Source organism: Tiliqua scincoides, chromosome 5 (genome assembly GCF_035046505.1).
Source record: "Tiliqua scincoides isolate rTilSci1 chromosome 5, rTilSci1.hap2, whole genome shotgun sequence".
Taxonomy (NCBI): domain Eukaryota; kingdom Metazoa; phylum Chordata; class Lepidosauria; order Squamata; family Scincidae; genus Tiliqua; species Tiliqua scincoides.
The window spans coordinates 73,338,376-73,366,203 of NC_089825.1; the positions used below are offsets into that span (position 1 = coordinate 73,338,376).

Consider the following 27,828-nt stretch of genomic DNA (forward strand, 5'->3'; position numbering starts at 1 on the left):
GGAAATGTGGGTTGGGACAATGGAACATGATGGAATTCATATGTCCTCCCCGCACCATGAACCCAGTCCAGATCAGGCCCCCCACAGCTTCTATTTACATAAAATACAAACTCACAGGACTGTATGATGTGACTAAGATCACATCTACATTGGTCCTGACTCCTGAGAACCTGTATGGCAAATCAATATCAACCATTGTAGGGGCTTTGGGGAGGGGGTAAATAGGCAGAACAAAATGGAATTAAAACTGAACTAACTTCTAGGAACAAAACATATTCAGAAGACATAAACTGCTTACAAATTCACATGTGTGACAAAAACAAAAACCATGGACATTGTAAGTTAAGGTGCCCATCTTGACTTCTGCACCATGAAGCAATAAACTAATTATACAGTGTAACACAAGGGTGGTGTACCTACTTTGGCATGCATGTCTAAGGTGGCATGCAAAAAATATTGTTGGCATGTGGCATGCAGTGCTGCTCAATAAATGAAAGCGGGAATTGGATAATTCCCTTCCCTCCCCATGCTTCATTCTCACATGGCGTTTAAAGGGAACTCATCCTTTTAAACTTTAAATGCTGCACAAGGAAAGAGCACTTCACTACCCCTTTCCTTGCTCTTTACTCAGTAGTGTAGCCATGGGTGGCAGAGCACTAGGATTGCAGGGTTCCTCAACACACCATGTAAGCTGCCCCTCTGTCTTGCTGTCAGAGCCATTCCCAGCAGTGAGAGCAAAGTGGAGGTATCTCCTCTACTTTGCTCTCACTGCTGGAAGTGGCTTTGGCAGCGAGGGGAAGGGGCAACTTACACAGCAAGTTGAGGCACCCTGCAAACCTAGTGCTCTGCCCCCCCATAGCTATGCTATTGTCCTTACTTGCATGGCAATTAAAGTTTAAAGGGTATTTAAACTTTAAAGCAGTGATTTCCAACCTTTTTCATCTCATGGCGAGGCACTGACAAGGCATTTAAAGTTTAAAGGGTATTTAAAGTATAAACGTGTGAGGATGGAGCACAGTGAGGAGGTAAGGAGCTTTTTCCCATTCTTCTTCTAGTGCTGCGAGAAGAAGAAAGGGAGAAAGAATGTCATGTTCTAGATTACTTACAAATAGGCAGGAACAGGCAATTTGGAACCTGTCCCCTTCTCTTTAATTTATTTATGAGGAGTGAGACCTGCAGCCTGCCTAGTCCACACTACTTCTGTTTGATATGAGCAGTAGCATATCAGGCTGGGAACCCTAACTGTACCACTTCCATTTCATACTGAAGTGGCATGGACCAGGTAGGCTTCAGTTGTGCTCCTCATAAGTAAAAGGATGTGGGTATGCAAACATTAAAAACATTTTGTTCTCTTTCTCAAAATTTTGTTTGTAAAATACAAATATAACAACAACAACAACAACAACAACAACAACAAAATAGGAGTATGGGAAGTATAGGAAGCTTATTCTTTTCTAATAAGTGTGAACCTTAATCTGAGTTGGAGAGGAATTCAGGGGGCTTTTCACCTTTGCTTCCACTTTGATGTGGACTACAGTGAGTCCCCCCACCCCCCAAATTTGTTTCTGAGCCTTGTTTGAGAGACCTTCACTGAAATCCCTATGGAAGGTGGGTTTCTGTGTAATGCATTGTATGTGGGGATCTGAAAGTCCAATGGAAGGTATGGGTGCATGGAGACGGTCAGCCCAATCTTATATGGCTGAGCAACTGATAGCTGACTGGCTGATCCACTGGCATTCTGCCAGCAGAGACTGTCCTATGGCTGTCAGAAAAGCTGCCCTGGCAGGGAGGCTGCAGAGGCCCACCACGCAACAGAGCACCTACTGATGATGGTAAGTCAGCAGCAGGGGTGGGATGAGTTGAGGCCAGTATAGGCAGGAGGTACATTGAGGGGATGGAAGGGGGCAGCACCCAGGATGGGCAACTTGCGCCAGATGTTATCCCCTTCTTTGCCTCCCGAAATGCTCCCTTTCTTTCCTCAGACTTATGCCAACTAACAGCCCAATCCTGAGCTGCCCGGGGCACCCAGCCTTGGTGGCACCAAGAACTGGATGCCGCCGGATCCTGCATGCCCCGGGCTACCATGGGAGGCACCTTGGGAGAAGGGGACTCTCGTCCCCTTCCCCCAGGTAAGGTAAGCAGCCCTGCAATGGGCTACTCACTTTACCACCGACCAAAAGGTCGGCAGTAAGGTAAAGGCACTTGTGTAGGGCGCAGAGCCCTCTCCGAGCGCCTTGGATCCTGCGGAGCAGAGCTCCGTGGACCCACCTCCCGCCCTACCACAGCACGCCTCCAGCCTGCCCCCTCCCTGCATCACACCTCTGCATCACGCCTCTTCCCCACCCTCACTCTGCCCGCCGCTGGCCTCCCCCTCCCTGGAACGCCTCCTCCCCCCGCTCCCGCTTACCATGTCACGGCTCAGCGGTCCGGGAGACCGCCAAGCTGCGGGAGCCCAGCGGTGAGGCTAGCAAACATGCCTTATGGCACGTTTGCAACAGTACTCAGTGACACGGAGCTGTACTGCTGAGCACAGGATTGGACTCTAAATATGCAGGTCTGAGGAGACCCATTGGCAGGGAGGCAAGGGGAGATATGTTCCTTCACACTCCCCAAGCTTCCTGAACTGCCCCTCCCCCACAGGCTGTAGAGCAAGCCTTTTTGGCACAGCTGCATTGGCATGGGAGAGAGATTGGGCCCTAAGTTTTAAGCCAGCACAATGTGTGAAACTGTATAATGTGTTGACTGCATGCATGATGTGGCACTTAGGGCAGGTAACATAATTTATAATATAATTTATATAATTATATGTAATTTCTATGCTTTTGGTCCATGAGTAGATTTGTGAGCTCTTTAACTGATTGCTGAAACCAACAACTTTTTCATGTTAAAATTTCCTTTGTTTTTTTGAATATGAACTATCATGGGTTGGAGGAGCAAGCAGCAAAATTTAACTTCATTGCAGCTCTACCATAAGCATATGTGTTGAAAGTCATTCACATATATCTTAGAAATTTTTACACCAAGCCTGCAAAGTATGGCCATTTGACTATTAGTCCTTTTTAAAAAAAATAATTATTACTACTATTATCCTCAAAAGTTTGTCCACTGGTTTATGAAATGCATCAAGCATATGATATTGTTCATTGTTATCCTCATGTTGAGTTTAAAACAGACTCAGGGAGTGTCTTACAACCATGCAGCCCCCTACTGTATTATAGAACGAAAATCAAATGTATCAGGGACAAAAAACCCAAAACCCAAGAAGATCACTCAAGGAAATGAGCCAAACCATTCATTAAAACAGAAGATACAATCAAGTATAGTCAAAGAATTAACAGCTCAATCCTCAGCTTCCCAGCACAAAATCCTGAGTGCGCTGGGCAGCCGCTGTGGCTCCTTGGGGGAAAGGGATATTTGTCCCCTTCCCCCAGTTAAGGTAAGTTGCCCGCAATGGGACTACTTGACCTGTGCCAGCTATTTAGCTGGCACAAAGTGAAGACGCCTCACGTCAGGTGGCAAGGCCTGGCACAGGGCTCTGGATCCTTTGCAAGCAAACTTTGTTTCAAAACTTCCTTATTCCCCCAATGTGTGCTGTTTGTGGATCTGGCCTTCCTTCCTGTCTACCCCCTACCTCCAGAATAGACATGTGTTGAGTGAATGGGGAGCCAAACCTGCCCTTTTAGGCCAAGGAAGTGGGGTGGAGTGACCAGGTGAGTTCCAGCAATCATGTAGCTTGATGACATCATCTAGCACATCCTCCCCATGTGCATATATTGATCAGGCAAATCATTTTCATTTTATAAGGAACAGAATGTTCAGGTTGTACAGTGACAGACTGCCACAGAAGCACTTGACAGTGGTTTTTAAAAACCAAAACATGTGCCACCATTTGGTATTATAGGCATTTAAATTCTAGTAGATTGGCATCTATTTATAAAATACCACACAAACTGTTTATAATCATGCATGTAATAGTAGCAAACTGTAATTTATCAAACTGTAGCAAACTGTAATGTAAGTTGTGTGTATGCTATGATTCCACAGAGAAAAGTACTAACAATGCTTTGGTTGCAAAATATGAGTATCTAAGAATGTCAGATTTCATGTGTAAATAAGCAGTTTTTCTAGCTCATATGATTCCAAAGATATGCTTGAAAATAAGCAATCACTGGCGAGTTCTCAGAAGCCAGAGGAATTACTGAATAAGATTTGCAGTAGCTGGGCTTTGGTGTCATCAACGTTGACAATAAGCCAGAAGCTACAGTCTGTTTTAAAAGGCCACTGGAGAATAAACAAGTTTTTCCAGTCCTTGTGGAGTACTTAGGGTGTACCTCGTCTTTAGCACACACAATCAATTGCTGAATAGCAACTTTTCAGTACGTGGAGTCATGAAAATTTATATATGCACTGAGTTCCCTGACAGGTGTACTGACTACACCTACGGCTGAAAAGATTGTAATCTTCTTTCCCCACACTGATGACTAAAGGCTAGAATGTGTCATTGTTACACACCAAGGATATTGAATAAGAACTGGTCACAGCCAAAAATAATAAGCACAATGTGACGGGTCAGGTCCTCAAAATTCTGTGTTCCATGGCGTCAGACTTGGAGAGGACTCTCCCTAGTTCCCACTCAGTCACCTCCACTCCAGGAGCAAGGCTACCTTCCACCCTCATTTGTGCCTCCAATGGATAAATAGTGTGCTGCACTTGGTGCATGCATACAGATCCTACGTCAAAGGTGTAATGGAAGGTCAGGAGATCATCAGGTGGATGATGCGGTGTTGACAGCAATTCCAGGTTTTGACAGCTGTTTGACAGCTCTGGGAAGGGCAGGGCTGGCTCTACAGCTGTAATCAATCAAGGCCAATGGAGACCTGGATCGACACCTGAGCTTCATTTGACCTTAATGGGACTTTGAATGAGCTAACAAGGTAGCTCACAGCTGAGCTGCATTTTGGATTATGGATATCCAAGGATAAAAGGCAGCTTCAGAAGAAGACCAGATACTACCTGACCAACAGCTACAGGAGAAGGGGACTGCCAGGACTCTGCTGGAGGAGACACTCTGCTGGAGAGGACACTGCTGGAGAGGAGGGACTCTGCTGCAAAAGACTGGACTGTGCTTTGGAGACTGGATTGGACTTGGACTGGATGCTTCAGACCTTTACCCACTGAGTTTTGGGGAGGGAAAGCCTCTGGACAAGAGGACTTGCAGGGAGTGTCTGTGTTTGTAGCAATAAATACTTGTTAATTGCTCAACTGAATTGTTCTGTTCATTTCTTTGCACATCACAGCTGTTGTTCTTGGAAAAGGAGGGTGTTAATTAGCCAAAAAGTGGGCATTAGAAGGGAGCTGGAATATTTGGACAGGACAAAAGGATCTTGCAAGGCATCTGAATTCTCCCTGGGGAATTTCCAAAAGCCTGAGCGCCAATTACAACTCGGTTCTTGCAGTATCTTGGAGACTTGTACACTTGATCTTGTAGTGTTTGTTTTTGCTTTATTGCCTTAGTTTTGAATTGTATTTTAAAGCTTTTGCATTCTAATTTTGTTTTAAGATGTTGTAAATAGACTTGTGTGCCTCACTGTTAGGGATGGGGGGCATAAATACAGGGGGTTCATAATGGTCTCTGGGATTTTAGTGTACCACTAAATTGGAAAGGGATAGGGTAAGCATAGTTAAGAGCAATGGAAAGAGAAATGTTCAAAGTTTTTTTTCAGACCTTACAAATGCTGGATGTGTCCACCCTGCGTGACATGAAAAATGTTTATCCTGTAATCCAGTTTGGGCTGTACTCACACGTGCCTGGTGCACCTGAGTGATAGCCGTGGTAAAGCTTTGTTTCAATTCCATTAAATCTTGGGGCAGGGTTGGCACAAACACCTTGTCTTTAAAGTAGCTCCAGAAGAAATCAACAGGGATGGGAGCTTAAGTCAGGTGACTCGTGCCCGAACCACAAAAACGTGTGTTTTGCTGACTCATTTCTATTTGAGTCACCCGTGACAATGACTCAGGCACTGACTCGAGTCTGAGGCCACTAACTCAGAAATGAGCCCCCACGAATGCAGATCAAGTCTGTCTGTGACTGGCTATGCTTGTTTACTTTTTTTGTGGCATAAATGACATTGGAGGGCCAACATTCAGACCTGGCGAGCAACAGGAAAGTTCCAGCCAGGAGGCAGGGAAGGGTTAATGTTTTGCTTTTGCATCAAGCAGAAGCGGGGGAGGGGAAGGTGGGAGCCAGCTCTCTTGTCCATCTCTGAAGGAACTGATGATTATTGGATGAGGGATAGGCAGTCTGAATTTTTTTTTTGGATGAGGTAGGGCAGAAGGAGGAACTCAAGGGAGTTCTCGTGTTAGGATTAGCTGGAGAAGCCCAGGAAGAGGGAGGTGGTTCATAGCGATCACACTTTCCAACCATGGCTCCATTATTACTTGGGAGGAGGAAGCCTCCTTGAATGATCTGTGCAAATGGGACTACTCCTGAGTAGAGCTGCAAAGGATCAGGTCATACTAGTAAGTCTCCCAGCTGCTGCACATGACCCTCCTTCCTCCTGCCACTTCCTTCTCCACTCTCATGCAGTCCATCACACCCTTTCCCACCTTGTTTACAGATGGGATGGGGACAGCAGGGAAATGCTCAAAGAGAACTCTCTCACACACACTCACACACTCACACTCACACACACTACAACAGCAGCAGCCCCATTTTTTTCCATGGAGCCACGGCTGGCTTTTTAAAGGGAAAGACTCATGACTTGAGTCTTTTCAAATTGTGAAACCGCTCTGGGCGACTTGGAAAGTCCATCTGTTAGGACTCATTTTGGAGATGAGTCGTGGGAGGCAGAGACTCATGACTCGACTCAAGTCAAGCTGCACTGGACTTGCCCATCCCTGGAAACAGAGCACAAAAATGTCATTGAACCACGATAATGGACTCTGTTTTTGCATACTTCAAAATGCAGTAATTCTTCTCTACAACTGATGCCATCCTGACTAACATGAACTCCCCCTACCAGCCAAAGACACACCAATTCCCCATAGAATTGTGCACATACAAAACTTGGATACTTTCTCTTTCCATCACCATGCACTATGTTTCCACATTCCTTACTGTTACAGTGTTATGGCTCAGAGACCAATCTCAGAGACCATTATGACTCATTTTGTATTTTAAATATATATCTTGATCAACAAATGTGGTAGTAATGCAGCACTAACTATGCAATGCTTCTCCCTTTCCTTACCCACATATTTGGTACAACTGCAATGCAGTCTAGAAGGATCTAAAGAGCCTTTTACATGGCCTCTCCTATAATAGACCTGACTTCCTTGGTAGTCCAGAAAGAATAAGCAAATCAGAAAAGTCCTACACATTACAAGAAGATTACTTTGCTAAACCAATTGCATTCTAGCAACCCTCTTTCAGAACACAACCCAATGTTAGTACTTACAACTGTTGAGAAGATTTGAACCATATTCCTCGTTAATCTCTGGAAAAGAAGACAGTGTTGAATTAAATACAATTGAAGATGTACACTCTACAACATTTCAGATGAGTGCAGCTTCAGTAAGCATGATTTGTATTACATTAGAAAGCCAATATGAAAATAGAGGTTACAGACATAGTTCCAAGTTTCTAGGAGCTCTGCATTTTCATCAATGGATTGGAAATCATGCCATGATGCAACTTGGTTGGAGCACTGGCAATCCTAGCCCTTGTGCTGCCCAGGGCCAGGACCACTGAATGCCCCCACAGAGGAGAATGCTGCCACCCCACACTGTCTCGTCTGGGGGCCTTCTGAGGCTACCGGAAGACCTTAAAACATCATTTCTGGTTTTCAGCCAAAAATCAGAAGTGAGGTATAAAGGCCTTCCAGAGGCCTTAGAAGGCCTTTTGAAGGCTGAGGAGGCTGCATACAACCTCCCAGGCCTTCAGAGAGGGGCAAGGAAAGTGGCAGGGGGTTAGAAAGGTGGGGGCACCACCAGAGGCAGGGCATCCTGGGGCATTTAACCCCCCTCAGGTACACGTGGGTTGAAGTTAGGGGACCCTTAATTTAAACTCTTCACACACTTTGTGCTTTGTAAATGTGTGCAAAAATAGATATATATATATTTACAGGTTGGGCATCCCTTATCCGAAGTGCTTGCGAAGTGTTTTGGATTTCTGATTTTTCCTCATTTTGGAATACTTGCATATACATAATGAGAGATCTTGGGGATGGGGCCCACGTCTAAACACAACATTCATTTACATTTCATGTACCTCTTATACACATAGGTTGAAGGTAATTTTATACAATATTTTAAATAATTTTGTGCATGAAACAAGATTTGTGCATGAAACACAGTTCGTTATTTTATTTCTTTAGAAAAAAAGTAAAAAAAATCATAAAGAAGTCATATTGGCACTCTAAGAAGTTCTGTATTTTGGAATATTCCATATTTTGGAGTTCCTGACGGGGGGTACTCAATTGTTACATCTTTTGTTTTACTTTGCTTTGTTTTATTTTTCATTAGCTTAATTGTTTTGTTTTACTATACTTTAATTCTTTTTTAAAAATAAAACAAACTGTTTTTCTTTCTTATATATAGCAACATGGTTCCAGCCAAAGCTTGATTGCACAGCTACCTCTTTGAGGAACCATTTTCATTTCTCATATGCCCCAGGATGCATTGTTGTTGTGGGGCAATGTGAGTAAACAGAATTCTGAATTGGGACTGACTTTTTAAAATGAAAAAAGCATATATTAAAAAAATTCTAAAAACATTATTTAAATAATTTTTTAATTCATTTTGGATGCAGTCCTAACCTTTCCTAACCTTTCCAGCACTCCTAACCTTCGGATGCAGGATGTTAGGACTTCGGATGCAGTCCTAACCTTTCCAGCACTGGCATAGCGGTGCCAATGGGACATGTGCAGCTTCCTGAAGTTGGGTGTCATTCACGGAGGCCTCCTCAAAGTAAGGGAATGTTTGTTCCCCTACCTCAGAGCTGCATTGCCCTTATGTCAGTGCTGGAAAGCACTGACATAAGGGGTTAGGATTGCACCCTTCATGAATTCTAAAATAGCACACTCTATTCACTGCCATTCGTTTCATTTGTCTCATGGCCCAGTCATTTTCTAACAAAGGAAGACAGATATAAATGGGAACCATTTAAATATGTTTCCAACTGTTCCTAAAGTGAGAGCCCATGCATAATGTTTGGTGATGTCAGAATTGACTGTACTGACCACTCTTGGGTAGGCATGTGCATAATTGAATCAGATGCTACAGAGTTGCCACCAACATTCCATCTAAAACAATCCTGTACAACTTGTGATCCATCACACTTTATGTAACCAATCAACAATGTTTGCCAGATTGACAGCCTTCCTTTTTCTTCATGTTCGTGAGAGCAGCAGAAATAATTGTAAGGGAGTCGGGCCATATCCGCAGATCTAGTATCCACGGTTTCACTTATCCACAGTTCCACTGGTGCAGGAGCCTCCCACATCCCTCCTGTGCAACCTCCGGAGGATCTTCTGAGCCCCGCAGAGCCTGCAGCTTCTGTTTCCTCCAGAGGATTGTGGTCAACTGGTCCCACAGGTTCAGGAACCTCACACTTCCCCAAACTGTGCGCCACAATACACAAAGCTGTCACGATGTAGAGTTTGGGAACCTCTGAACTATTGGGTGCAAGAGGGGGAGTCCAGTGTATCCAAAGTTTCCAGTATCCATGGGGGGGGGATTCCAGAACGGGGCACCATTGGATTGATACCGGGGCACCACTGGATTGAGTTTCTGGTTGGCTATCATATATGGCTGCATTCAGTCTTGCCCAGAGTAAAGTGAAATTCAAAGCAAACTGGGGGGAGGTGGCAACAGATTTGGCATGAATCAACAGCATGGTGTGCCTTGTCAATTGTAAAAAAATCTGATGGTGGGCCTTGACATTTTTAATACCTTGTCAGTGTGCTGTGAGATGAAAAAGGTTGAAAATCACTGCTTTAGGATAACTTTTCCTAGCAACTGTTAGGTGCATAATTATCATTTTGGAAACCTGTGCACCTCTTTAGTAATGCTATTATCAGAGACAGAATAACACAGGATTATGGTTGAACCAATCTGGACATCAGTGAAGGAGCAGCTGTCTATCATATATCTGCAAGAGTCATGTCAGAAACTCCTTTCTTTTTCATTTTACTTACTCTGGGCATGAACAGGTCATAAATCCTACCCTCCCACTTGCTGATCAGAGTTATACAAACCTCACAGAGGTAATCAAAAGCATTCAAGTAATGTAATGGCTAGAGGTTTTCTTAAATGTTTTAATTTTTTCACAGATATCATTTTTCCCAAGGTGAATAGTGCAGAAAGCAATGTTATGTGCTTTTATTCCAAGGGTGTAGTTTTATACATTATAATGATAAAGTATAATAGTTTTCAAATTGTACTAGGTACGTGATATAGGTACCAGTACACTACACCAGTAGTGTCAGCAGATGTAGCCACAGCCATTATCCATGCATCAACCCAGTTCAGCCCAACCAGCCTACAGTGACCAATTAGAAAATGGTTTTATTTTTTCACAGATTTTAGAGTTGTTTTGTTTTACAAAAATGAGAAATGCAGAAAGTGGTGTTATGTGTTTTTATTTCATTATTACCAAAAAATGGCACCATAGTGATGGCTACTGGTACTAGCTCCAGTCAAAAATAACTGCAGTCCTGGGTATACTCCATTAATGCTTAAGGTTAGCTTCTTTTAAATCCATGAGTGCTGGGCCGCTGGGCATAGCCAGAGAGCACAAGGTAGTGAAAGCCAAGCAAACCAAGGGGAAAACCTAGCAGGCTGGGAATGGACACTGTGCATTGTCTTATCCTCAAAGGGAAAAGAAGCCTAGTGTAGACCACAAGCAACCTAAGAGCAGGAGCAGGTGATGAATTTACGAACTCAAAAAACTTCAGGGCACAATGCAGAAAAAGAAAGCACCAATCATATGAAATCATATAATATAATTAGATCATTATTTTCTATTAAATAATATTTAGGTAATTGTTATTATATAATAAAACATAATAAGAAGAAAATAATCTGACCAACATTAAAGTTGTCACCTGTGACACTTGCCTGAGAGGTGGTAAGATGAAACATCAATACTCAAAGGCTGTGTGGATGATTGAAGCCTCCGCAGCAAAAAATTGTTAACACTCTCCCAGAGCAATGTTCTGCTGTCTGAGGCAACAAACCGAAACACCAGCACCATGTCTACCAGCACTCCACCATTGTCTGGGCTGCAAAAAAAGGGAAATCTCACATAGCTGGGATATTTTCTACCAACTGTTCAAGGGCCATTCTGCACAACTGACCCAAGACATAAGCACATCATGAAGGTACTTGCTATAGACATCTTGCATTCCCTCACCCGTTCCTATTATCCATGGTAGGTAAAAACTGACTTAAATAAAAAGATACATCAATTCATTGTATTGAAACCCAGCTGAATACTACAGTACAAATGCAAAAATCTACTTCTGCACACAATCCACTGCTAACTGGGCAAGAGTCACTTTCACAAGTGGCGCTTGTCTTATATTTAGCAGGCGGAGAGCAACTGTCCCTTTTCACCCCAGCACAGTGTCTTTTCTAGCTGCTTTTTTATTGTGAGCCTTTTTGGACAGAGAGCCACCTAGGGCCCAATCCTACCCAACTTTCCAGCACTGGTGCAGCCCCAAGGTAAGGGAACAAACATTCCCTTACCTTCCCTGACTGCCCTACCACCACAGGATGCAGCACACATGTCAGCACTGGCAGTGGAAAATTGTATAGGATTGGGCCCTTAGTTATTTGATTTCTCTCTGTAAACTGTTTTGTGAACATTTTTGTTGAAAAGCGATATATAAATACTGTTCATCATCATCATCATCATCATCATCATCATCATCTCCCCTGCTGAACTGAAACAGGAGTTTTTTGAGCATCATAGGGCCCAATCCTATCCAATTTTAAAGCACTGCTGCAGCCGCAATGCAGCCCCAAGGTAAGGGAACAAATGTTCCCATACCTTGAGGAGGCCTCTGTGACTGCCTCCCCAACACAGGAAGCAATGCATACCCCATAGGCATAGCAGCACTAACAATGGAAAATTGGATAGGATTGGGCCCATAATCACCCCAATCAATTTGCATGGTTAGTAGAATAGAATCCCAGTTGCTCCAGTTCATTGTCTGTTCACATGTTACACAGAAGTGGGAAAAGAAAAAATACATTTCTGTTGTAACTAGGATTGCCAAGTTGGAGGCAACCCCAAGCCTGAGATTCAGGAGGCAGAGTGCGTGATGTCACATAATTGCATACTATTGAATGACCCAAAAAATCTGGTGATAGAGTGGAGCCCTGCAGCACAGGAATAGGAAACAAAATTAAGGAGGTGGAAATAAATTTTTCAAACTTTGTAATTATTTACTGGGTATAAACTCAAAATCCATTGGATTAAAAAAAGTTTTTAATGTTCATGGTGAGTAAATATATTTAAGAATTTAAATGCTTCTTAAATATTGTTTCATAAATATTCTCCCAACATATGAAGTTTATCATTAAAGCAAGTTTGGCCATCCCTGATGTATAGAGGACTCATAAGACAATTTCTTCCAATTTCTACCAATAAGTTCTTTCCCAGTCACATGGCTAAATTTTCATTTCATGTACCTTAGCCTTATGACATGTGATTGAACCATTCTCTTCTCTAAAGGAGTACTTCGAAATGCCTGATTAACCTGTAGAAAGGACAGAAAAGTATGGAAGTTAGGGTTTTATAAATAAAATAAGCTTCAGGAAAGGAATACTGCATGACCACACTGACTATAATTATCAGGCCAGGATTCAAGAGTAAGAGGACATTTATTCCTTTCCCTAGGGTAAGCCCCAGCAACCACAATGGGTCAACTCATACCTGTGCCAGCCCTATTGCTGGGAGATCAGGCCTGGGAAAGGGGTTAGGATACAATGCACACCAGCACCACCAACCTTGCCCCCTCCCAGATCCAAACCACTCATCCCCCACCCTTGTCGTTGCCCTCATTTGTCCCTTTCCACCCCACCCCAACCTCCCCCCACCCCTGCGCTGAACTCACCTGGACTGGCAGGCATCCCTGTGGCTACCAGCAAGAAGGCTTCTGCCTTCCTGCCAGCGTGCCCGGCCTTCGTGCTGTCACAAAGCATTTTACGGCACTTTTGCAACAGCACAACATATGCTCCGCTGGCAGTACTAATGAATAGGATTGGGCCGTTAGAATCCCATGCTCACACAGGCCTCAGCCCCACATTCAGTGACCCTGTAACACTGTGCTAGCAAAAAAGCTGATTTATGTAAACCAAACATTTTAACTGAATTAAATGGAATGCACAAAACTACTGCCCCTTCCTACTCCTGCTTCATTGCCTCAACAATAAAGGAAACTGGATTCTGACTAGTGAAATAGGATTATGCATAGTGAAGAAAATAGGAGAAGAATACCCCCATGGGAAAGATGGGGAACTATTGACCTAGAACAGTGGGAACCAAACATTGGCCCACGGGCCAGATATGACACCCATGAAAACCCCACCTCCACGTGAATGGAGCTTACCATTCTGCAGATGAGTCTGCTAACTTCCTTTCTGATCTCCCCCAAACATCATGCCGGCCAGCCACTTCCACATTGTCGCCCCAGCAGGCTCTGCACCTGGATTTCCAGGAGACATGGCTGATCAGCACAACATTTGGGGGGATCCAAGAGGAAGATAGCAGGCTCCCCCACAGAATGAGGGTTTTTTTCAGCACACAGCAGCCCCGAGTTTAGAGACCACTGGCCTAGAATGCTGTAGTGCATTGGCCCTCCTGGCTTGACACACCAGGAAATGCCTGAACTCAGCTATCATGTAGTAGCGTGTTCAGTTTCCAGTTCAGATCAGTGTTGCCTGCTGCAGATATTTTCCGCATGGATTCTTCTGCAGTCTTTTGTATTCAATACAGCTGCAAGTTAGTTTAGCACACACTGTGGCATCCTCATGATACATAAGAAATACTCCTGTCTAGGTAAGCTTCCACCATGCACTCGTAAAAGTAATGATAAGCACAGCCACCTTTCTGAATGAGCATCAGACACTTCTCTTTCACAACTGCTACTCTTGGTTAAGCACACATAACCTCTTTTTCCTTGCTGAATCAAAGTCATGACAGATGAAAAAGCACAAACAGAAACTGCAGGCAAATATCAGTTACAACTCCCTAAAGCGCACGGGTGAATGTTGTCCCAGTAGTTACAGAATCTACTACAAATGAGGTACCACTGTGTGGGGACTGAGGCTAAGGCATAGAAACTGGAAATGCACCAAAGTGGTAATGCTTTCCACAATAACTGAAGGAAAATCTTAGATTGGACACTTTGTTTTCCACCCTTTACATTCATTTGCAATTTTGGGAGCATATTTCACGCACCACTTACAACAGCAAAAATCCTTGGTTCGGGAAGAATTACATTTTCCCAACAACCAATTTCCAATATGAGAAGAAGGCTATCATCTTTCTAGCCTACTTATATGGGCCAGTTGACATGTTAATGATAAATACGATACATAGTCCTGTGTTTTTCAATCTTATTTTGAAATATCACATGAGGGAGGCATGAAACAGGGCAAAACTGCTGCAGAAAGTAGGAGTGCTTTAGGATTTCATGGTTCTGATCCCAGATGCATCTCTCCATGTGCTATATTTATTTGAAAAAAAGCTTCCACTGGCTTTCAATGGGGTGATGGTAGACAAACCTTGGTCTGAACCAGTCAAGTAATTTTTGTATTTGTAGTGGGAGTGCTGAGGAAAAGTCACATCCCCAAAACATAATTCTTTCTTTAAAGGAAGACGTCTATTTCCTATGCAAAAACATGAATTAAAATTAAGTGAACATATTACACACATTTACAATTGCCCACAAATAATACTTGAAAGGGAAGTCCCTTAAATAATTCACAAACAAAAGCTAAATATTTGGTCAGTCTGATGTATGCATGACACATATGCATACATGAATACATGAAGCTGCCTTATACTGAGTGAGACCACTTGTCCATCTCAGTCAATATTTCACAGGCAACATTTTTCCAGGACTTCAGACTGGGATTTTTCCCAGCCCTACCTGAAAAAAAGGTAGGAGACTCTCTGCATGCAAGCAGGTGCTCTCCCACTGAGCTATGGGCCCTCCAAAAAATCCCCTGAAAATGTGGTTGCATGTGACAGAACTATTAAGAGCTGCCAAGTACACAGCAATTTTAATAACTTGGCCATTATGTGAGATATACATGGAAACAGATCTTGTGCAAACTTGATTCTAAGCCTGACTGCACACAAAAAAGTCCCTTACAGCAATGGTTCCCAAAGTGTACGTCATGACACCCAGGGGCATCAAGAGGCACTTGCCAGAACATTGCAGGTTGCCCATGTCCTGGCAGGAAGACCGCAGTGTGAGACTCCAAACAGCAGGAGGAGGCTGCAGCGTGCAAAAACTGCATGCTGGAGAAAGCCCTCCTGCCCACTCTGACCCCCTTACTACTGTTTAGAAGCTTGCAACAATCTCCAAACTCGGAAGTGAATGGATGGTGCCGTCATTGTGAGGTGTTTCATGTCACCATCACCCACTTCCAGGTTCCAAAGGTATCACAGCAGCAGCAGTAAATGTGGGAACTACTTCCTTACAGGGCTGAATTCGAGGTTCCACAATCCCCAAATCCAATTCTTCATACATAGTGAGTGGCTCTTCTTGTATACCAGCTTCTATTGGTTGTCCTTGAAGCATTATGCTGTGATTATAAGATAGTTTTCTTTGTATTTATTTCAGCACTAGAAGTGGTATTTAGAGAAGAAAGCACAAAGAAAAGAGACCAGTCCCACTTACCACAAACTCGATGCTTGCACTCAGCTCTCTGAACTCTGCTGATGTCTGTCTTTGCAAGTTAGGACTGTATTGCACATTTTTGATTCGAAAGGTAGCATTGTAAAAGAACAACTTCTGATCTGCGCAGGGAGAGAAAGGGAAGACACAAATGATGTTCACTTTTCCTTCTGAACACAAGTAATATAATCAACTAATCAGCAAGAATATGGCACAACTGTGCAGTAGCTGACAGAGGTACGCATCATAGACCAAAGGTTTTGAAGGGCAAGATCTTGCAAGGGGCAAGAAGAAACTTTGTATGTAGAACAAACAAAACTAGCTGAAGCATGTTGCTTCCACATACATCTGCTTCGACCAGGATGAGAGAAAAGCAGGAAGTGCCAGCCTTTAGACTTCAGTCCTTGCATATCAGAGGTTGAGCCTCAGGAGTCCTGACACCTATAATGTGCTCCCTACAGTAGGAATATTTGCATTGGGCTTTTTACAGGGTTTACTATTTACCTAAATTTGAGTCCAATCCTATGGGCTCTCAGCACTGGTCCTGAGCTCTAGCGCTGGCACTGGGTGTTGCAAACATGCCATAAAGCACGTCCACAACACCCAGAGAGAAGGGGCCACCGGTACTGGGCCAGCACCAGTCAGCACTGAGCCTCAACACTGTATGGAGGGTCGGCCAGTGCTCCTGCAGCACAGGTTGGCACTGAGTACTTTTGGGGTGGGAGAGGCGGGGAGTGGGTGGAATGGGGCAAGGGAGGGTGGGGCAAAGCCCATTGGCAAAATAGCCAATGCAGACTTGAGAAGCCCCATTGTGGGGCCTGGGGCTTTCCCCAGGGGAAGGGGACAGAAGTCCTCTTTCCCCAAGACTTCTGGCAGTCTCGGCGGTGCCACTGGATGTAGCAGTAACCATTTTGGCACCGCTACACCTGGCAGAGTCACCAGCTATAGGATTTTGTCGCCCGTCTTCCAGAGGCATATCTGCCCTGCACCAACACATGGAGCCTGCCATGGGTGCCATTTGTGGAGGGGCGCCAAAAAGCCTCCTTGACCTGAGTAGTGCTCACTGCACAGCCTTCTCCGACACAACTTGATTGCTCCAGTGCCGGCATCGTCCTGGCACTGGCTGGTTGCCTTCCAGGGACCACAGTTCATTGGCAGTCACCACAATCGATAGGGCAATCTGCTGCAGAGTTTCCTGGGAGATGCAATTCTTCAGGAGGAGGGCTGCTCTGAGGAGGCTGCTGGCTGCTGGGTGGTGGCGCACAGGTATACTGCAAAGAGGGCGAGCACATGAAACCCTGCCTTCCCATTCAGCCGTACCAACAGCGTGCAGCCTGACCCTCCCCCTCACTCATTGGCAGGTGCCACATCCTTCTCAGCCCTGGGCAGCCTGATTTTTCTCCATTCCCTGAGGTGAGCACTGGCAGCCCCTTTTGCCGGGAGAGGGGGGGTGCAGCCTACACAAGGGGTCAAAAGGCTGAGCAGGAGGACGAGAGGCAGGAGCATCTCGCCACAGGCATCACCAGCTAGGAGTGGGGGGGGGAGCACTCTGGGCTCTACTTGCAGTTTCTTCCCTGGGCAAAAAAAGCAACCCCATTCTGCAGCTGCCCACCCATTTCATCTTCACCTCCCCCAGTTGCCTAGATGGGTTTTTGCTTCCTTGTTGGACCTGAATAGATAGGCGTGTGTGTGTGTGTGGGGGGGGGGATTCTGCAGGATTGTTGTGTTAGGATGGAATGGGGCATATGCAATACAGTAATGAGGTCGGGGGAGAATGGCATTAACATAGCTTTAGACTAGAGTGTGAGTTTGTCATATTTGGTGCGGGGGGAGGAGGTTTTCCTCTACTTTAAAAAAAATCTCACTGCAAGTAGAAAGCTAATTCAGCAGGGAGGAGTGTGGAGACTTCTCCCTGATGTTCTTCTTCTTTTCTGACAGGGAGATGGGGGGGGGACACATTTAATAATGAAACCTGCAGCCTAAAGTGAGACAACCCACTCTGCCAACTCATTCTGTTACACATGCATGCCAGGCCACAGATACTCAGTGAATACTCAGTTCATTACTCAGTTCATTACGGGTTACAAGTCATGGTAGGTATGTGCAAGGTAGAGGTAGGCTGCTTCTGGTTGCCAGATACAGGGGAGGGCACCAGGACACAGGTTGTGTCTGTTGTCTTGTGTGCTCCCTCAGACATTTGGTAGGCCACTGTGAGATACAGGAAGTTGGACTAGATGGGCCCTTGACCTGATCCAGCGGGGCTCTTCTTATGTTCTTCATAGCAAGGGGCAAGGCTTTCAATAGACTGGATTGCTTTAAATTGCACACTGGAGTCTAACAAATGAGCTAGTTTAACAAGCTTGATTTGTATTTTGATATTATGGTATTATCCAAAAGATGGGTTACAGGTGTTTTGATAGGGGAGCAATTTCAGAGCTTGCCATGGGCGCCTTTTTTCCTAGGTATGCCTCTGCCGTCCAAACCAGCACTGTCTGCTGCCAAGGTCAAAGGACTCTTGAGTGATGTCTGCATACCCCACTCCTTCCTGCTTATGGTTTCTTGCCCAGGACCCACAAAATCCTGAAACAAGCCCAATTTCAATAGCTGTCAACAGGAATGATAATGTTCAAAACGTCCTTCAAAAGCCATGCCTGCAGGCAGGAGTGCCTTTCAGATGTTGGTAGAGACCATCAGGATTCACAGCAAGGTTCTAAGACCTATTCTTAGATATAGGCATTCTGCAGATCTGCTTATCTGTGGTTCTCTGCCTACACCCCAGTGCCCCATTACCTTCGTTTCTGTTGATTACCTTCATGTGCAGGGAAAATGTTTCTTGCTTTAATTAAAAGCTATAAACACACAGTTCATAGCAAGCAGAGCAGGCAAGCAGCCTGAAGCCTAGATAGGACACCAAGAGTGAACGTTAACTTCCTGCTCGCTCTGAGTGTACTTTCTAGGCTGCAGGCTGGTTGCCTGCTCTACTTACTATAAGCCAGGGTGCCCAAACCCCAGCCCGGGTGCCATTTGTGGCCCTTGGGGACCCCTAATCCAGCCCACGGGGAGCCCTCAGTCTCCACTGTTCCTCTGGCCCTCAGAAAACATGCTGGAGCCCGCGCTGGCCTGACGCAACTGCTCTCAGCATGAGGGTGATTGTTCAACCTCTTACATGAGCTGTGGGCCAAGGGCTCCCTCCACTGTTTGCTGTTTCACATTTGTGATGCAGCAGCAAAGGAAAGGCCAGCCTTGCTTTGTGCAAGGCCTTTTATAGGCCTTGAGCTATTGCAAGACCTTCCTTCATTCATATAAGTTCCACCTGTAACATTTTATTTCTGTAAATTTATGTAAATTTTTTCAAATTTTCAATGTCTATTAATTCTTTTTTTCCCAGCCCCCAACATAGTGTCAGAGAGATGATGTGGCCCTCTTGCCAAAAAGTTTGGACACCTCTGCTTACAGCATTTGTTATCTTATCTTTCTTTCTGCTTACAGCATTTGTTTAAAGCAAGAAACATCCCTTCATGCGAAGGTCATCAACATAAACAAAGGTAATGGGACGCAGGGGGATGTGGAGATAGAAACCCTTATACATGGTTTCTGCTATCCACAGGAGGAGGGGAGTAGGAATGCATCCCCTGAGGATACTGGGGAATATGTTTCGTTGTGCATTCGTTGTGATTATGTTTCATTATTATTAAGAATAGTAATATATCACTTTTCAACCAGAGTACTGGCGTGCCCCGGTATCCGCAGATACCAGGGACACATCCTCTGGAGGCTCTTCTGAGCCCCACAGAGGCTGCATGCATCTGCCCCGCCATTTAGGCCAAAAAATTGTGACTTCCAGGTTTTGTTTTGTTTTTGTAAAACCAGATGTGATGTTTTTGTGCCTTTCAAAGGCCTTTCAAAGGCTGGGGAAGCCACTCGCCTCAAGGGTGTGTGGAGGGGTGCACAGGGGACCCGCATCTGCGGATCTGTGGATAAGCAAAACTGTGGATCCACGGATAAGCAAAACCACAGATATGGTATCCATGGATACAGGGGTCACCCTGTTATTTGCAAAGCAGCTTACATAATAAAATCAATCAATGGTTCCCTGACCCAAAGGGTTCACAGTCTTAAAAATAAAATACAGAAGAGGCACCAGCAACAGCCACAAGAAAGGACACCATGTTGGGGAGGCAAGGGACACTTTCTCTCCCCCTCCTAAATATAACTGTACACCACTTTAAAAGATGCCTCTTTGCCCAGTTAGCAAGGTTAAATATATTTTAAACATAAGCTCTAGACATAAAATGAACTGGAACATGGAAAATGGACTGCTGTGCTACCCTTGGCAATTCCTCACTGCGGGCATGACTGTCTCAGGCTCAGGACATCCTCATTTTTGAAACATTCAAATGACATGCTTCTGCTCTGGGTGTTACACAGATATGGAGATTAGAAGTAGAGAGGTTGTGCTTGTTCTGGAACTCATGACTTGACATGACTGCTTCATGACTAGCCCTGCTTGAGGCAGTTCAGATTGACAGTAGAGGGCCATACAGAGAGATGTCTTACTGGAAGGCAGTGGATAGGAGCCCTTGAGGAAATGGTATCATCCCAAATGGTGGCCCTTCTTAATCCTGATGTAGTGTATGCCCTGGAGTAGTCTTTAACACACATTCTGAGTAACATAATTTTAACTGCCAACTGAGAACAATTCATGTCAGATAAACTGATAGTATTCAATGTACTCACCATATACCAAAAAATATACAAGCAAACCGATAACTATGGCCAGGACCACCACCACTGCAAGGACGATCAGTGCAATCTTCCATGGCTCCAGCAATGTTCTTCTCACTGACCTAGCCATTCTGAGGAGAGAGCTGAGAATAAGGTTTTATATGAAATGCCACTGAAATTAAACAACTGATTCACAGTGCAATCCTATGCACACTTACCTGGGAGTAAGCCCCACTGACTACAATGTGACTTACTTCTGAGTAAACATGCATAGGCTTGTGCTGTCATTCCTTCCCCCATGATAAAATTATCAGAAATGGATAACATGAATTTTCAGTCTTATTTTAATTTTTCCCATTGAAAGCATGTTTAACACCAAACATTTTTTTTGTAAACTACATTCTTTGTAAACAGAGGTTCCCCTGTGGAAGGGTTCACCCTTCCTCCCATTTTGGGAATCCCGTTCAAGATGGTATTTAATGGTGGTTGCTCCCAATGCTGTTTAGAGGGCTAGATCCCTCATCTTGGAGAGAGGGGTAAAAGACCACCCCCAATGCAAGACCCTCTGACCTAGAGGGTGTCCATGGGTCTTCATCTCTCGGGAGAAGCTCTTCTTAAGCTCCTTTGCTCCCTATTTAATTTAATGGAGCTATAGAGCCTTTAATCTGAGTTCAAAAGAAATTGGGAGGCTATTGAAATTTGCCTCTCCTTGGAAGGATATTTTAATATTTGAACAATTTCATTTGTTTCTGAAACTGGCTTGGGAAAATTTCACTGGCATCTCTTATGTCAGCCATGGGCTCTTCTTAGATGGCAATTAACCATATACACTGGGTAGGTCATACTCTTGATTTGATGTTTTGTACTGGGCAGGAGGAAAGTGATCCTTGGCACTAGGGGGTTGCGGGGGGTGCAGGCCGCACTGGGTGACACGCCGGGGGGGGTGACGCACCCTGGGGGAGGGCACGCTAACATCACGGCGTTAGGAGCTACCCTGTCATGCCATATACTGTTGGATGCAGAATGGCCAGCAGAGTGCAATGCAAAAAACAGAATTGAAATCGCACCTTTCTTTCAAAAGTTATGGCCAAAAAACCGGAAGGATAAAATGCATGGAGCCCTATGGAAAGTTAAAGTGAGTCGTATCGCGCGTTTACTCGTGAGTAGGTGTCCTTGCCATAGTCCTTCAGAAAGGGCAGGCTGAGAGGAATCCAATGACACCACAGCGCTCCCGATCCAATGAATGCAGCCCCCCAAAACCCCCAAGAAATTCCCCCCTCCCAGCTGCGAGTCTGAGCCTAAAACAATGCCACGTGGTCGTGTTTACTCGCAAGTAGGCGGGCTTGCCTCGGTCAAGTCAGGCTGAGAGGACTCCAAAGAGGTCAGAATAATAATAATAATAATAATAATAATAATAATAATAATAATAATAATAATAATAATAATAATATACAGTATTTATATACCGCCTTTCTTGGTCTTTATTCAAGACATTATTCAAGGCGGTTTACATAGGCAGGCTTATTAAATCCACGCAGGGATTTTTACAAATTGAAAGAAGGTTCTTTCTTTCAAGAACCACTACATTCAAGGTGTTTCGTTCCGATCTGGCTTCACATTCTGGCCTCCATCCTCCCACGCTCCGAGCAGATGGAACAGCTCAGCTGCAGCTTGCCAGCTGTTTCAAGGTCGCACGGTGCCGGTGGCCTCGAACTGGCGACCTTGTGGATGTTAATCTTCAGGCAAATGGAGGCTCTACCCTCTAGACCAGACCATCCTGTCAGAATGGTCCTGATCCAATGAATGCAGGCCCCCAAAGCACAGAGAAGAAGGTCCCCCCTCCCAGCTGCTAGTCTATGGAGCCCTATGGAAAGTGAAGCAGCCTCATGTTGCGTTTACTTGCGAGTAGGCAGACGTGCCTTGGCTGGTGGTCAGGCCAGGCAAAGGGGAATGTGAGGACACCAGAATGGTCCCGATCTGATGGAGCTGGAGTGCAACAAATGTCCAGAGGCAGCCTCCCCCCACACTAAAAAGGACAAAAAGGAGGCTTGAACTGGTAAGGGGCATGTTTTCTATTTTGCACTTGCAAATCCAGATGGGTCTTTATCTTGATGTGCCTGAAATAGAAAAACTTTAACTGGGCACTGGGGAGGGCTGGAAATCTCACTGATATTTTTTTTTTTTGGGGGGGGGGGGTTATTGCAGGCAGACTATTGAGTAAGCTCCATTGACCACTATGGGACTTACTTCTGAGTAGACATGCATAGGATTGGGCTCACACACTGCAATCCTACCCACACTTTCCTGAGAGTAAGCCCCATTGACCACAATAGGAATTACTTCAGAGTAGATTCACTTGGTGGAACAGGACTGGCTCCCCCTTATTTAATTATTTTATTTTAATTTAATTATTTATAATTATTTATTTTAATTTGCTTGATGATGTCACTTCTGGCCATGACATCACTTCCAATGGGTCCTGGACAGACCCATTCTAAAAAGTGGGTCCCAGTGCTAAAAGTTTGAGAACTGCTGCAATAAAGTGTTAGTAAGTTGACTCGGGTGTGTGTGAGAGACTTACCCCAGGAGTAAATCTCCTGGGAAGTTTGAGAACCTCTGGGCTAGAGAGTAACATCGGAGGAAAACCCAATCTGAATCCAACCAAATATGAGTAAAGCTTGTTTTAAAGCAAGGGTGGCCAACCTTTCAATTTTAGGGTTCCTGGACCTTTAACAATTGTGTAGAGGGGAGAATTTCAGCAGGTGCAGCATGTGATGACACACTGCACCTGCTGGAATTCACTCTTCTACACAATTATTAAAGGTCCACAACCCCTGAAGTTGAAAGATTGGCCAATCCTATTTTAAAGCCTAATCGTGGTGATATTTTTTTGCCATCATTTAATCTGCTCCATACTGTCTACTGATACTTTTCTAGGTGGAATGGAGCCTTTTACAGCTCAGTCTTCAAGGGGAGTTGAAAGAGCTCCCAGTGCTCTAGCTAAAAAGTGCTAAAAAGTGGTTCCTAAACTTTTTAGCAGCAGGACTCACTTTTTTAAATGACACTCTATCAGGACCCACCTAGGTATACCAGACTTTTAAAAAAGAAGATTTAGAAAGAAAAAATATTTTATTTATAAGTATAACCGGAAAAAAGACCCTCAAACATTTATCTCCCTCTATTTAAACTGCAAGAGCTGAGCTCTTTGCAGAATAATTAGCAGCTACAGTATCTGATTTTTGAATAGCCTCAAGTGGTATTTTTCATTGCATCCTGCTGTAAATTACGCATTGAATGGTATATAACATGATGGTATTATTCCTACAAATTGCAATTTTAGCTACTAATAGTGTCACCTTATTAACACCTTATTGGTCCCATGCTGTGTCATAATAACATCTCATTGGCTCTTTGAACAATCAGTCTCATTGGTCCATTTTGAATTAAGGGAATGTACTTTTTTGTTACATAAGGCAGTTGCATTTTTGATTTCTGGTTTTTTGGCCATTTGATAGAATGGAGATATTTCACTAAGGTCTTTTTTCCATTGCGTTCTGCTGTAAATTACACATCAAATGGTATATAACTGTAATGGAAGATCAGAAGATCATCAGGTGGATGATGAGGTGTTGACAGCGATTCCCTGTTTTGACAGCTGTTTGACAGCTCTGGGAAGGGCAGGGCTGCTCCACAGCTGTAATCAATTGAGGCCAATGGAGACCTGGATGGACACCTGAGCTTCATTTGACCTTGATGGGACTTTGAATGGACATGGACTGAAGGGATGGCTCACCTGAGCCTAATTTGGAGCTAATGAGGTAGCTCACAGCTGAGCTGCATTTGGATCATGAGACATCCAAGGACAAAAGGCAGCTTTGGAAGGAGACAGAGCTACCCTGACCCAGGACCAAGAGCGGGACCCTGACCCAGCTAGAAGCTGGACCCTGACCCTGACCCAGAGCCAGAAGCGGGACGGACCCACACTGGGAGAAGGGGACTGCCAGAACTCTGCTGGAGGACACAGAAGAGAGGACTGCCAGGACCCTGCTGGAGGAGACACTCTACTGGAGAGAACACTGCTGGAGAGGAGGAACTCTACTGCAGAAGATTGGACTGGGAATACTGGATGGGGAAGACTGGACTGTGCTTTGGAGACTGGATTGGACTTCGACTGGAGGCTTCAGACCTCTACCCACTAAGTTAAGTGGAGTTTTGGGGAGGGAAAGCCTCTGGACAAGAGGACTTGCAGGGAGTGTATGTGTTTGTAGCAATAAATTCTTGTTAATTGCTATAGATAAGAAGTTCTGTGTTTATTCCTTTGTACACCACAGTTGTTGTTCTTGGGAAAGGGGATGGTTAATTAGCCAAAAAGTGGGCATTAGAAGGGAGTTGAGATATTTGGCACAATAACATGATTATATTTTTCCTACAAACCATGAGTTTAGCAAATTTAATCACTAGTGTGCATCACACGCACCCCCACGTGCGTGTTACCCGGTGCACCCTGCACTCCACCGCATCCCACTGGCTGGATGTGTGTGTGTAATGGAAGATCAGAAGATCATCAGGTGAATGATGTGGTGTTGCCAGCGATTCCATGTTTTGACAGCTGGTTGATAGCTCTGGGAAGGGCAGGGCTGGCTCCACAGCTGTAATCAATCAAGGCCAATGGAGACTCTGATGGACACCTGAGCTTCATTTGACCTTGATGAGACTTTGAATGGACATGGACTGAAGAGATGGCTCAGCTGAGCCTAACTTGGACTTAACAAGGGGCTGCAGGATAAAAGGCAGCTTCAGAAGGAGCAAAGGGCTGGCCAAGCAGGATGCTGACCCAGCTGGAAGCAGGATGCTGACGGAGCCAGGAGCCGGACTCTGACCCAGAGGGAGAGCAGGACGCTGATCCAGCCAGATGCTGACCAAGAGGGCTACCTGACCCAGACCTACAGGAAGAGAGGACTGCCAGGACCCTGCTGGAGGAGACACTCTGCTGGAGAGAACACTGCCGGAGAGGAGGAACTCTACTGCAGAAGACTGGACCGGGAAGACTGGACTGTGCTTTGGAGATTAGACCGTGGACTTGGACTGGAGGCGTCAGACCTTCCACTCACTAAGTTAAGTGAAGTTTTGGTAGAGGGAAAGCCTCTGGACAAGAGGATAGACCTTCACCCACTAAGTTAAGTGGAGTTTTGGGGAGGGAAAGCCTCTGGACAAGAGGACTTGCAGGGAGTGTCTGTGTTTGTAGCAATAAATTCTTGTTAATTGCTCAAACAGATAAGGAGTTCTGTGTTCATTCCTTTGCACACCACAGCTGTTGTTCCTGGAGATAGAGGGTGTTAATTAGCCAAAAAGCAGGCATTGGAAGGGAGTTGGGATATCTGGATGGGACAAATTGGTGTAGTCGGCAGGATAGGACAAATTGGGACAGAACAGTGTGTTGCTCCTTCTTAATTGTGTTTTGATGAATACTTCTCAGTTTATGAAGCTTGAAGATGTGGGCAGGGTCTGAGACCTACCATGTGCACAATTGACCCTTGCCCTTCCTGGCTTAATACATCCACTAGAGTGGGTGAACAGAATCTATCACAAAAGTTGTAAATGCTTCACTGATGGGATGGAAGGTCCACGTAGCATTAAGAGAGAAAATGGTGAGAGCCCAAGCAGCCATCATTAAACCCAAAAGGTTTGAACAATAATGTCAAGTGTTCCCCAGCACAGCTGAAGACCTCCTGATGCCTGAGGAGGCCTGCCAAATGCTGACCTCCCCCTTAGCCAATGATGTACCATCCTCTCTGCTCTTCCCACTCCAACGTTCTAGCTCTGCATTCTCTCCCCCTCCGCATTTCCTCTTTCTCTCTGTTCCCCTTTTCCTTTGCCAATCCAGGAAGTAAAAGGATGAAGAGGCAAGTTTGCAGTCTGAAATGGGCGTCCCCCACCAATCTGCTGCCTGATGCTACTGTTTCAGTTTGCTTCAGACTCAACTCGGAGGGGGGGCCCTAAAGCTGTCCGGCCAGCAGCTGAAGCCCCCCCTCCTGCCCCAACTGGCAACAGAGGCTCAGCCTGCCTACAGGTGCTCCCAGGGCGCTCAAAATGGCTGCCGCAACCTGCTCCAGCGGGGCAGAAGCACCAGGGAGCCCAAGAGGTCTCAGGGAGACAGCCCTGCGGGACAAAATGGAAGGGAGACAAGCACTCCCAAAAAGGGGCTAATAGCCCAGAAAAGGAAGGACCCAATAGGGTCCAAAGAGGCGCTGGGCAGATAAGCTGCCCAGAGCACCAAGCAACGCAACCTGCTTGGTTGCCAGGCAAGGTCAGCCTGGGAAAGCTAGGAGGAGCTCCTCTCCACAGAAAACTTTTCTTTGACTTGCCTGCCTGGGAAGAGGAGCTACCCATCCTAGGAAGACTGACTGAACCTGCCATGGATTCCATCGAGAAGGTATGCTCAATTCACAGGTAAGCTCAAATCTCCCGTTTGCTTAATAGGTGGGTCGGCATGTTGTCAGCCCTGGGTGTTCCATTCTTGGATAAAGTTAGTATGTTAGTATGTCTTGGCAGTTCAGCTCCAGGTTTTCCTGGATAAGACTATTTAGATCCATTTCAGTCAGGCATCAGATCTACCTTTGGTAAATCACCCCGTGGATTATCTGCGCCAGGAGATGTATGGGGAGATGTGAGTTAACCTATTCATTCTGCTGTGCCTCTTAGTGGTATTCAGTACCATCAGCCATGGTGTCCTTCTGGGTTACCCACCAGGAATGGGACTGGTGGGACAAAGTTTGTGCAAACTTTGTGTCTGTATAAAGGCTAAGAGCCCAATCCTGTGGTCGGAGGCACGGCTCTGTGCTGCCGGCCACAGTCACAAACGTGCCATGAGGCACATTTGCGGGGCCCACCACTGGGCTCCCGTCGGTGCTAGCGCCCGGTGGTGTCCCAAGTTCCGCGGCTGGTCGGTCTCCCAGACCACCGGGCTGCGCAACGGGAGGTGGGGGCGTGGATGGGGGCATGGGGGAGGCATTCTGGGGAGGGGGGAGGCCGGCGGGGTGGGCGGGAGGCGTGCCAGAGGGCGGACAGGAGGAAGATCCGCTGAGCTCCGCAGGATCCAGGGCACTTGTGGAGGGCTGTGCACCCTACACGAGTGCCTTTACTAAAGTGAGTAGACCCATTGCGGGGCTGCTTAAGGAGCCTCCCGCAG

At 45.4% G+C, this 27,828-nt stretch overlaps 1 protein-coding gene across 1 annotated transcript in view; it reads right to left on the reverse strand.

Annotated features, from left to right (window-relative positions):
• LOC136651928 (transmembrane protease serine 11E-like) overlaps window positions 1-20,769 on the reverse strand; it is a 31,344-nt gene extending 10,575 nt beyond the window's left edge. The window contains exons 1-5 of the mRNA XM_066628679.1: window positions 20,652-20,769; window positions 15,918-16,036; window positions 12,697-12,764; window positions 11,119-11,282; window positions 7,458-7,496 (exon numbers count right to left, since the gene is read on the reverse strand). Of these exons, the coding sequence (XP_066484776.1) occupies window positions 7,458-7,496; window positions 11,119-11,282; window positions 12,697-12,764; window positions 15,918-16,036; window positions 20,652-20,769 (508 nt within the window). The remainder of the gene's footprint in view (window positions 1-7,457; window positions 7,497-11,118; window positions 11,283-12,696; window positions 12,765-15,917; window positions 16,037-20,651) is intronic.
• Between the last annotated feature and the right edge of the window lie 7,059 nt (window positions 20,770-27,828).